Raw genomic sequence first — 13,029 nt, forward strand, 5'->3', positions numbered from 1 at the left:
AGATTCCTTTTTCTATGGCTTCCCTAAGGTGTCAACAGTCTTTAGACATAGTTTCAGGCTTTTATTTTGAAAAATGAGCGAGAAAGATAGGTGGGGGCTCTCAGAGTGAATTTTGCGCAACAGAGTAAAGCGGCCATTGTTTCCCCTTGTCCTATTGAAAAACCTACACTCCCGGTTGATATATTATCGAATATATATTTTAAAAACAACCTGAGGATTGATTATAAAAAACGTTTGACATGTTTCTGTGGACATTATGGATATTATTTGGAATTTTCGTCTGTGTTGTCGTGACCGCTCTTTCCTGTGGATTTCTGAACATAATGCAACAAACAAACGCAGGTATTTTGGATATAAAAATAATCTTTATGGAACAAAAGGAACATTTGTTGTGTAACTGGGAGTCTTGTCAGTGAAAACATCCGAAGATCATCAAAGGTAAACGATTAATTTGATTGCTTTTCTGATTTTCGTGACCAAGCTACCTGATGCTAAGTGTACTTAATGTTTTATCATGCGATCAATAAATTTACACAAACGCTTGGATTGCTTTCGCTGTAAAGCATCATTTCAAAATCTGAGACGACAGCCTTTTGTTAATCCACCTAAGCTGTGTTTTGCCTTTCTAACCTCGAAGCTACTGCCACCCCTATTAATTTAGCTCTTTCCGCATTCCCTGGCTTATCAATCCTTCCCCCCTCAAAGTATGTCATTTAGAAATGTGGGTGAAACTATCCCTTAAAGTCTCCCCCCTAGCGGTTAAGCCTAGCAGTTAAGTGTTGGGCCAGTAACTGAAATCTGCCGTTCTGCCCATGAGCAAGGCAGTTAAACCCAACAACTAGACACACCAAGCTTGAGTAGTAGCTAGGTCTTGCCAGGTATATGTTGAAATATTTATTGTGTATATTGAAAACTGATTGTTAAAAGGAATTTAAAATGAATTGAGTACTTTGTGCTCACAACAGTCAAATGTGATAGGGCAGCCCAGATAACATCTGGCCGGCAAATCAAGTTGGAGAGTACATGAAGGAGATTGCGATCCAGGGGGCTCATTGGACAAGACAGAATGGGGCCAAGACAGTCGAGATTTACTCCAGGCATGGTGGATAATTATTTTTACAAAAACATAAGACTTGAATTTGATTCTGTTTGCTAGCCTGGCTGACTCACCGCTCAGGGAGAGCTGTAAACCACACTGGACTGCAAAGGAGGCTGTTTGTTAATTAATGCAATATTCACTCATAAATTGTGCAAAAGGGTTTGATTGGTTCTCTCAAATTAGAAAAGAAATTGAGTTGAGACCTCTAATTTTTGGGATTTAAAAATCCAACTTTTGTAATAGAAGTGGGCGGCGCTTGGGGGCTGTGTGTGGCAGTGCGTGTGCAGGGACGATTTTAGCATGTAAATCTTGGTGGGGCAAACTCCCCCCGAAATTGTTAGATGTATGCCAGCAAAGCCACTACACAAAACAACACTAAACAATACATTAATTGCACTACAACGGTGACAAACTGTGCCCACAAACTGTTTGGTCCTACATAAAGCTGTCCCTGGCACTTTTGAAATGTACAGCGACAGAATTCAGAACACGGGCCGTTCTTACAGTATTCTCCCTGTACACCAAGTCAGAACTGTAGGATAAATAAAGGCAGCATACAGTGCATTCGGAAAGTATTCAGACCCCTTGACTTTATCCACATTTTGTTACATTACAGACTTATTTTAAAATTGATTAAATTGTTTTTATTCCTCATCAATCTACACACAGTACCCCATAATGAAAATGCAAAAACAGGTTTTTAGAATTTTTGCAAATGTATTAAAAATAAAAAACAGAAATCATATTTACATAAGTATTCAGACCCTTTTCTCAGTACTTTGTTGAAGCACCTTTTGTCAGCAATTACAGCCTCGAGTCTTCTTGTGTATGATTTGACAAGCTTGACACACCTGTATTTGGAGAGTTTCTCCCATTTTTCTCTGGGGATCCTCTCAAGCCCTGTCAAGTTGGATGGGGAGCGTCGCTGCACAGCTATTTGCAGGTCTCTCCAGAGATGTTTGATTGGGTTCAAGTCCGGGCTCTGGCTGGGCCACTCAAGGACATGCAGAGACTTGTCCTGAAGCCACCACTGCGTTGTGTTGGCTGTGTGCTTAGGGTCGTTGTCCTGTTGAAAGGTGAACCTTTGCCCCAGTCTGAGGTCGTGAGCACTCTGAAGCAGGTTTTCATTAAGGATCTCTCTGTAATTTGCTCCGTTCATCTTTCCCTCGATCCTGACTAGTCTCCCAGTCCCTGCCGTTGAAAAACATCCCCACAGCATGATGCTGCCACCACTATTAAAGCATCAGACAAGCTCAGTAGCCTACATATACTTGATTTTATTTAAATATATGGTAAAATATACGTTTTAACATTTCTACCAATCGATTGGTTGGAAGAACAGATGACTCTCGGTCGACCAAGATTTTTTGGGGGGTCAGGGGCAGCCCTATTATCGATGCATCGTACCGAAAACATCAAAGAGACATTCCTGACTGAGGTCAGGAGGCCATACAGAGTCAAATGTTAGCCACACTAATGATTAACTGCAATGGAAAATGAATGTCTGCTTTACTACAGATTGCTCAGAAGCATTTTAAACCTGGACTGCTCGGAGATACTCTGAAAACTGGATCGTGGTCTTCAAGGACAAAAAACTTTTGCTTCGCCGGCCGAGAGAAGGAGGCCCAAGATCATCTCTTTGAAGTGCAGGTATAGTTTGAAATGGCCCTGTTGATGGTGCTTCAGATGCTCATAAATGTTTAGCCTGAAACAATCAAGTTATTCACAAAACATTCTTCTCTCCAGATACACAAGGTGACATTGTTTTAAGACTTCTGCCAGTGGTCCTCCCAACACCAGTCTACAAGATTGGCAGGAAGACATTCCGACCCAGCTTCGAAGAGATCAAAACCAAAAAGTCCTTAATTGACTTGCAGCCTGTAAGTTTAAATAGTGGATAGGCATAGGGAGATTGAATAGATGATAGCATTTGTAAACCTTGAATGAAAGGAACAGCATTCCAAAATCTGTTATGCATAACTGCACTCTCCAAGACATTGTTGTGTAAATGAATCGATTATCATCAGCCCCAAAAGAATGGAAGATGTAGGCATCAAACAATTATTTATTTATTTATGTGTAAATGGCTATATGGTATACAAAATAAATTGTGTGTGATGGCATTGGCAGTGTGCCTCCATCCTTTGCACAAGTCCTCATATTCTAAAATGTAATGATTTCTATCTAACATGGTTGAGCACATGTGCCAGTCGGAGGTGACCAGACCCTACCCATTTGTGATGGCTCACAGGTGTTTAGTCGTTAGTGGACAGGCATTGGAGCAAGGTACATTGCTTGAGGCACTGGATGTGTGTTTCAAATCCTATTATGCGTTTGATATCAACTTTCCCAGACTGTGTGCCCCAGCATGGTAATTCCTACAAACCACAGTGTATCAGCTGCCAGGAACAGAATCCCCCTCAGTAAGACTGTTGCGAGCATGCCTTTTTTCCACTGAACAATAGTGGGAAAGTATCTACTCTTGTATATAGTGTGAGTAGTGACAGGAGAAAGCACATGTGTTTGTGTTCTTGTGAATGAATAGATTAATGTATATATGAGCCATGAGTGACTTTCTGATTCAGAGGGTTTGGGTTAAATGCAGAAGACACATTTCAGTTGAATGCATTCAGTTGTGCAACTAACTAGGTATGCCCTTTCCCCTTCATATTCCAATGCTAATATGCTCTTAAGGCATAGCTCTGTTAAATTGACTTTTTGTTTGTTTTAATGCATTTTTCTTTACTATACGGTATGTGCTTGTTTGCCTTTAGTTCAACTACTGTTGCACAAATCCTCATATATTTGTATGACTAATATATAATTACTTTTTTTGTTCAAGCTGGGCTGAAGTGCATTCTGGTACTTTCATTCTATCACAACAATGTATTTAATATACAAATGTTACATTTTGGTGATTATGAAAATTGCTTTGAGTCATTAGTCCATGTCCTTAGTAGTGACCTTCAAACGTAACATTTTACACTTGTAACAGTGTTTTGATTCGACCCAAATGTTGACCATTATTGTATGGCAAAACAGCTTAGCTGTGTTTGAATACTTATACTAACCACGCCAACCGTACTATTTGTAAAATAATTTGAGTATGTAGTCTGCTTATTGGTCATAGTATAGATATAGTTAGTATGCCAAAAGTTCCCGGATGTCGTATTAAATTTGCCAAAATACAAAGTATACAAGCAGTGGACACTATATCCGTGCATTAAGTGCTCATTATGCAGTTCTTCAGAAAATGGGAGTGGTTTTCAGATTTGAAGAAAATGGCAGAAAATAAGCAGCCGAAGTCCAACGAGAGCAGATACAAATTCATTGCTTTACTAATTATGACAAATGTTAAGAAAATGTTGAGCAATGTAATAAAGTAATGACTTTTCAAATAAGTTATGTTGGATGACAATTGATTAGCTACGCTATCCTTATGAAATGCATGGCATATCATTACAGCAGTATGTTAGCTAACATTAGCTAATTCTAATTCTGTCTACTCTGATTTCAGAGCACTCTTGTCTGAGTGTCACGTCCTGACCATAGAGAGTCCTTATTTTCTATGGTGGAGTAGGTCAGGGCGTGACTGCGGGGTTAGTCTAGTTTATATTTTCAATTTGGGGTTCTAGTTTTGTTTTCTATGTTGGTGTTTGGTATGATTCCCAATTAGAAGCAGCTGGCTATCGTTGTCTCTAATTGGGGATCATATTTAAGTAGCATCTTTCCACCTGTGTTTTGTGGGATATTGTTTATGGGTAGTTATAGTTCAGCACTCCATTGTCGTCACGTTTCGTTCTTGCTTTATTGTTTTGTGCGTTTCACTAAATAAAGATGTGGGACCCAGATCACCCTGCACGTTGGTCCGAGTATGCTTTCAACGAACGTGCCACTGAGTGTGGCAGAGTACAGAATAACTGATAAATTTACGAATGCTCAACACCCGTTGAATATGGACGGTGTCAGTAAACGTTGGCAAAAAAACCCGTAATTAAATGGTTGCCAGCAGCACAGTTAGTCACCAATTTTCTGGATAACATGAAAACAGCCTAACCAGCTCTGGTAGGGTGAGTAAAATGGTCAGAGTGAGGTTTGCACATCTATCAGTCCAGTGTTTTAATTGCTAAATTGTAATTACTTCGCCACTACTGCCTATTTATTGCCTTACCTCCCTAATCTTACCTCATTTCCACACACTATATAGACTTTTCTATTATTATTGACTGTACGTTTGTTTATTCCATGTGTAACTCTGTGTTGTTTGTCGCTTTGCTTTCAAATCAAATCAAATCAAATCAAATCAAATTTTATTTGTCACATACACATGGTTAGCAGATGTTAATGCGAGTGTAGCGAAATGCTTGTGCTTCTAGTTCCGACAATGCAGTAATAACGAACAAGTAATCTAACTAACAATTCCAAGAAAACTACTGTCTTATAACACAGTGTAAGGGGATAAAGAATATGTACATAAGGATATATGAATGAGTGATGGTACAGAGCAGCATAGGCCAGGTCGCAGTTGTAAATGAGAACTTGTTCTCAACTAGCCTACCTGGTTAAATAAAGGTGAAATAAAAAAAGTGTTCCCTCATTTTTGTCTGGGAGTAGCTGGCAAGCTAGCCAACGTTCGCCAGTTAGCTTGGGTGCTTAACTGCCGTTCTGAGGTCAGAACCCTCGGATCACACCCTAAGCCAGAGCATCCAGTGTGTACTCTGAACGCTCCGGACACGGAACGCTCTGAATTTACAAACGGACAATGCTCTGGATTTACAAACGCCCAGAGTGCACTCTGGCACTCCAGATTGAATTTACGAACACACCCCAAATCGTAAAATGTCTAGCTAGTCATTTGTTATGCTAGCAAGAGGTTGCATAGCAACAGCATCAACTTCTGGTAGACAGGTGAAGCGCTTGTACACTCAACTGAAAGGATACCGTTGGTTTACAGTATGCTAAAATGAACTAATGGTGTAGTATATACTCATTAAGTGTGTAGTATTTAGTATGGGTATTCGAACACAGCTCGTGTGTGTTTGTGCTGTCGCCTAAAATAGCTGAAGTGTGTCAGTGAATGTGCTAATCTATTGATTAGCTGTGGCACTGTCTGATAGACAGATCTGTGTTAATACTACTTAAGACAGACTGTCTCAAACACGCATGCGTTGTTTTTCTCAGATTGCAATCTGAGTGTGCACATCAAGTTCCACTGAGGCTTTAGTCTGATTGAACTGTTTGGTTTCTGAAATATAATTCAATTCAATTTTAACAAATAGTCCTATCTTATGAAATCTTATTATATGAAATAACACATATTTAGACAATCGGGCTTTGATTCCATTTGCTATTTTATATATTTTGTATATATTTGTATATTCTACATTGGATGTGATGTTTGTTCTGAAATGCAAATTATTTGACATTTAACATTGTATCTTGACTGTGTCAGAAAAGGAGGGGGTGGGATGGTAGAGAAGGCACAAATATACAGTGCCTTTGGAAAGTATTCAGACCCGTTGACTTTTTCCACATTTTGTTACTTTACAGCCGTATTCTTTAAAAAAAAAGGATCTTTAGCAATCTACACACAATACCCCACAATGATAAACCGAGAACAGGTTTGTAGACATTTTTGCAAATGTATTAAAAATAAAAAACAGATACCTTATTTACATAAGTATTCAGACCCTGCTATGAGACTCGAAATTGAGCTCAGTTGTGCTATTTTGTTCGTTTTTTTGCATTTTGTGTAACTTATTTTTTTACTTGTGTACATAATGTTACTGCTACCGTCTCTTATGACCTGAAAATAACTTCTGGACATGAGAACAGTGAAGGATATCCTGCTTTCACTGGAACAGGCCCAGATCCACACATTTTTGCGTGAAGAAAAGAAGCAGGAAAAGGGGCCGCAGATCGGGCAGCCTTCTGAGAATCCGTAGGCAAGCGAGTAAACTTCATTTACCATCCGTTCTTCTTGCTAATGTGCAATCATTGGAAAATAATATTGATAACCTACGATTAAGATTATCCTATCAACGGGATATAAAAAACTAACATCTTATGTTTCACCGAGATGTTGCTGAACGACGATATGGACAATATAGAGCTAGCGGGATTGTCCATGAACTGGCAGAACAGAGATGCTACCTCTGGTAAGACGAGGGGTGGGGGTGTGTGTCTATTTGTCATTAACAGCTGGTGTGCAATGTCTAATATTAAAAAAGCCTTGAGGTATTGCTTGCCTGAGGTAGAGTACCTTAGGATAAGCTGTAGACCACACTATCTACCAAGAGAGTTCTCATCTATATTATTTGTAGCTGTCTATTTACCACCACAGAACGAAGCTGGCACTAACACCGCTCTCAACCAACTCTATATCTCTCTAGGTTTTTCCAATGGCAGGGACTGGGAGACTAGTCAGGATCGAGGGAAAGATTAACGGAGCAAAGTACAGAGAGATCCTTAATGAAAACCTAATCCAGAGCCCTGAGGACCTCAAGACTGGGGCAAAGGTTCACCTTCCAACAGAACAACGACCCTAAGCACACAGCCAATGCAATGCAGGAGTGGCTTCAGGACAAGTCTCTAAATGTCCTTGAGTGGCCCAGCCAGAGCCAAGTCTTGAACCCGATTGAATATCTCTGGAGAGACGTGTAAATTGAGAGGATCTGCAGAGAACAATGGGAGAAACTCCCCAAATACAGGTGTACCGAGCTTGTAGCGTCATACCCAAGAAGACTCAAGGCTGTAATCGCTGCCAAAGGTGCTTCAACAAAGTACTGAGTTAAGGGTCTGAACACCTACGTAGATGTGATATTTCAGGTGTTTTATTATTAATACATTTGCAAAAATTCCTACAAATCTGTTTGCTTTGTCATTAGGGGGTATTGTGTGTAGATTAAAGGACAAACATTTATTTAATCAATTTTAGAATAAGACTGTAACCTAACAATGTTGAAAAAGTGAAGGGGTCTGAATACTTTCCGAAGGCACTGTATAAGCAAAACTGAAATTAGGATTACACTAAATGTAATCTAAGGATTAGTTAAATTACCCAGCTGCCTGATCAATCCCTCAACCCAATGTGCTGGGTTGTTTTAACCCAGCTATATAGACTAATTTACCAGCAGCTGGGTCAAGCGCTTAACCCAAGGGGCATGGTGTTTGACCAATATTGACCCACTGTAAAAAATGAATATTGGAAAAATAATATGAATGGCCGTATTAGGCATAACTCAATTTCTACCTTTTTAAGATGCCAAAATAAAAAAGACTCAGTATCCTGTTTTTGTTTTTCGGGTCGTATCAGTGCATGCATTCAACAACCTTTGGACGAAGGACTTCCACAGGGCCGCCATCTCCAAAGTTCATTCAAAAAGGCTATAATTCTGAACTGGGTTTGATTTAGTTTTTGTTTATTATTACCATTTTGTTAATCTTCTAAACTTTGATTGGTAGAAATATATTGCTGTTATAATTTGGCTCATCTAAACATCCTAAGGTCAACAGCCCCATAGTATTCACATTTCTATCATGTAAATTTTGTAGCTACATTCACTCTGCCAAAACAGTACACAGACACTCACCCTTCTAGATAACTTGAAACGGTCTAACCAGATCAAGTCAGTTAAGAACAAATTCATATTTTCAATGACAGGCTAGGAACAGTTGGTTAACTGCCTTATTCAGGTGCAGAACAGATTTTTTTTTTACCTTATCAACTCAGGGATTTGATCTTGCAACATTTCAGTTACTAGTCCTATGCTCAAACCACTAAGCTACCTGCCGCCCCGATAGCCTATCTCTGGGGCTAGTTGTGAGCGGTCAATAAATTACAAATGTAAATAGGACAATATTTTCATGTTGTACATTCTTTAGTTCTCATTAAATGCTTTCAATATTTAATTATACATTTCTACAATTTATAGTCGTCGGTTTCTTGTCACTGAAATGTGAAGCTATTGACAATTTACTGATGGTCCCTCACTAGCCCCACAGCGATAAATTATTTTTAGGGGCAGATGTGCTTTACATGCATTCATATTTTTCACATCGAGGACAGATACTGGCTGTCAGTCATGTCAGTCTCAAAACTGGCATGGTTTTCTTTAGCTAATGCAATATGCATTTGTGGACAACCAGAACTATCATATCTAAAATACTGCTAGTATTGGCATGATTGTATGGATTCACACAGCGCTGTCTATTTGGCACACAATGAGAAAAGATCAAACGATTACAACCACATTTTTATTGGTTTGTTTATACCAATCATGACACAGATACATCTATAAACAAAGAATACAAGAACTGTACACTTGTACTTGATACCTAAAACCCACATGAATATTGCTGGTTTGTGTATTTGACAGCTCAAGTGGATGTACAGTTTCTCAGCATCAAAAGGAACCATAGTCAACAGTATGTTTCACACTTATGTCATTAGCTTGGCTAAGAACAAAGAATTCCATTTACAATGTACCATTACACACTGCATATAGAAAGTTTGAAAACCCTTTTAAACAGCAGCTGTACACATTTATTGCAATGCTATCACAGAACAGAGACAAAACCAATTACACGCAATGCACAGGCCTGATAGGGAGGAACTCCAGTGCTAGGGAATAGGTTTATTAAGCAGAATGGTTAAGAAAAAAATGGCATGAGTACAATAGTTAACATACGGAACACAGCTTACAACATTCTAAAACATTTCTCATTATAAACAATAAAACTGTGTTGCCCCTTGAGGAATTCATCCCCACCACACAATACAGGTTACAAATACCGTCCCTCATATAGCCTATGGAATGTTAGTCTCTCAGGCAAGCTCTCTGTTTTGACCGGATCCTGTAAACAACGTGCTTGCATGTTCTTGATGCAGCAACCTGGCCCATTCCCACCCCACGGCAAAAATAAAAACCTTTGACATTTACAATAACCGTAATTGTTCCGGAGATGTAAAAATGTGGGATGTGATGAAATCCGTCTCCAAATGTATTTGTTCCATAAAAAATGTGTTTCTACAATCAAACTACTAAAAAACTTGCATTTAGAAAATAGTCAATAAAAATATTCCCCTGAATTGTACAAGAAAGAGGAATAGGGAGCAGTGATAAAAGATGTGGTTTGAGAGATGTTATTCTGCCGCATCTTCTTTCTGTTCAGGTTCTTCTGTGGCTGGTTCCTGAAAATCAAACAAATTTTTAAATATTTTTTTAAAATTTAAATTATAAATAAAAAGAGCACCATATCATATCATGGGGCGGCAGGGCAGCCTAGTGGTTAGAGCGTTGGACTAGTAACCGAAAGGTTGCAAGTTTAAATCCCCGAGCTGACAAGGTACAAATCTGTCATTCTGCCCTGAACAGGCAGTTAAACCCACTGTTCCTTGGCTGTCATTGAAAATAAGAATTTGTTCTTAACCAACTTGCCTAGTCAAATAAAGATTTAAAAATAACAATTGGATTGTTTTTTCATTTATCTGTAAGAAGAAATACCTACATATCCCATAAGCCCCTTACCTCTTCCTCAGCTTTGGCTTCGCCATTCTCTGCAGGCGCCTCCTTCTCCTCAGGTGCAGCCTTCTTCACCTCCTTAGCCTTCTTGGGCTTGGGTACTGCCTTCTCCTTCTGTGTGTATGTATATATGTACACACACAATACCTTAAGTCCTTAACTGCACTTAATTTACAATTAAATGTACATTCAATGTGGTTAATGTCAGCACTTCCTCACCTTTGGCTTGGGCTCTGCCTTTGGAGGGGCTGGTTTCTGCAATTAAAGGCATTTTAGCATGTGATTCTTAGCTGAAATGGTCTGTTTTTGGGTGCAAATGAAATGTGTCTACAAAGGTTGGTAATATACTCACATTTACCAATCTCTCAGATCTCCTCTTGGGCTGCAAAATATTTCAAAAGAAAATACCAATTGTTTAATTAAAACAGGAGCCGATTTTGACAACCTGGTTGATGCTGGCCCCTGGTGGCAAAGCAACGGAATTGTACTCAACATTTACATACTTGTTAAGAACCAGTGCCTTGATAAAATACAAATAAAATTATATTTGAGTAATATGTTACTAACCTCTGCTGCCTCAGCATCAGCGTTTGCCTGTGATAAAAGGAGAGAGGAATGTTAGTGACAACTCAGTAGGGCAACCGTGTTAGGTGGGTTTTACTGGGGGAGGGGCAGTTTAAATGCCATTAGTATTAGAGAAATTGTATAATATCTACCTCACTTGCATTGGCAATGTTAACATATACTTCTATGCCAATAAAGCCCTGTGAATTGAAATTGCGCAATCAAAAGTGGGCCTAAGGAGGCAACAGTTTTATGGTCACTGCCATATGCTTGTTTGTTCCACTTACATCATCCATAAACTATTTAATACAAATACAGTACATGTCAACTTGCGTCAGGCATTTAAGTAATGAACCAATTAACTTGCCAATAATTAGTACCCTGGGAAGAACTCAACTGCGTGCCCCTGGTCTCCTTCTCAAACACCATTGGATGGAAAAAGCCCTTCTGACCTTTTCCTCCAATGAGTTTTGAGAAAGGAGACCGGACGCAAAGGAGTATGCAGTTGATATTTTCTCCATGCTGCTTATGCTCGCTACAGAGGGGAATCCGACTCCTCCCCCCAACGCATTCATTCGTGATAAATGGACATTTGCCAAGCAACATTACTGTCCTCTTCGCAGACCAGCCAGTCTACTCTGCGTTCCCGCCATTCATTCGAATTTCGAACTCTCCGAGATCCTCAGCGACTCAATGGTTACAGAATCTACTAAAATCCCCAGCAACAAGAGCGGCGCTGTGATGTCGACGAATCGCCATTGCATAACTCAGAATTGTCTCGAGCAAACAACAAAATGAAGGGCACACGAAAATAAAATAAAATCACACAAGCAAACATTCTACACGATGTAGCGTGGCATGCGTCAACTTTTAAGCAGATTACGTTGCAACTATACATTTTGATATTGCAAAGCAAGAAAAACGTAAATGTTTGTCTTCCTCACAAGGGCAGCCATGACACACGACTTTCTGCCCTTTTTGAAGAACCCTAGAAGCAGTCTTCTGCATGTGCATACCATACCGCCCACCAAGCGTTGAACATATCCCAACAAATTAAGTTATTTGAATGATATTGCACTAGAGGATACATGTCTAAGGGATACACGGAATTCAATTAAAATTCAATGTTATACAATAAGTGCAGTCATATTTGCTTAAAAAAAGATTGATGTCACCAACTTTATTTCTGCAGAATGGCCATCTCACGACATGGCTAACTCCCTACTTCTCTTTGTCTGGCGTTAAGTAAATGTCATTTTTAAACAACCACCATGAAAAAAAAAGTGACAAACCCCCCAAGTTACAAGACTGGATAAGGTAAATATAATGCACCAAGTATTTAACCAGTCTTAATTTCCGAAGAGTAAAATCACTGCGTGAAAAGATAAGACGAAGAAAACCCGCCACTTCGCAAATCAAAACAGAGTGATACATTTTAAAACTCCTGACTGCACACAGCAGCAGTGTAACAATGTTGCAGCGAAGAGGACCAAAACAACTTGCATTTGTGGCTACATTTCAACAATTGTACGTGCAAAAATAAATGCATTTCATGCAATTGTGTTTTATCTCTCAAATGACACAAAAATCAATACAAAAATATTCTACTTACTTTGCTCCTTTTAGGCATGGCTGTTTTGCGTATTTGTTAAAAGAAAAAAAAAGAGGGCAATGTTCCAAAACGGAGCAAGAAAAATACTGTTCGGTATAAGATTCAAACAGTACGTTCTATTACAGCGTAGCGAGACGTTAATGTTCCATTGGAACAAAACTAGCTCAAACCGGATTGGATTCCACCCCCCCTATTCAATTCATTACAGCGCTAACCTGACGGACAAACCA

At 39.2% G+C, this 13,029-nt stretch overlaps 1 protein-coding gene across 1 annotated transcript; it reads right to left on the reverse strand.

Annotated features, from left to right (window-relative positions):
* Positions 1-9,336: 9,336 nt before the first annotated feature.
* si:ch73-1a9.3 (non-histone chromosomal protein HMG-14) lies at positions 9,337-12,973 on the reverse strand. Its single transcript, XM_024431662.2, has 6 exons — positions 12,800-12,973; positions 11,191-11,217; positions 10,976-11,005; positions 10,843-10,878; positions 10,630-10,737; positions 9,337-10,292 (listed from the first exon to the last, which is right to left on the reverse strand). The coding sequence occupies exons 1-6, from the start codon at positions 12,815-12,817 to the stop codon at positions 10,245-10,247; spliced, it is 267 nt and encodes an 88-aa protein (XP_024287430.1). The 5' UTR covers positions 12,818-12,973; the 3' UTR covers positions 9,337-10,244.
* Between the last annotated feature and the right edge of the window lie 56 nt (positions 12,974-13,029).

Source organism: Oncorhynchus tshawytscha, linkage group LG09, assembly GCF_018296145.1.
Source record: "Oncorhynchus tshawytscha isolate Ot180627B linkage group LG09, Otsh_v2.0, whole genome shotgun sequence".
Lineage (NCBI taxonomy): Eukaryota > Metazoa > Chordata > Actinopteri > Salmoniformes > Salmonidae > Oncorhynchus > Oncorhynchus tshawytscha.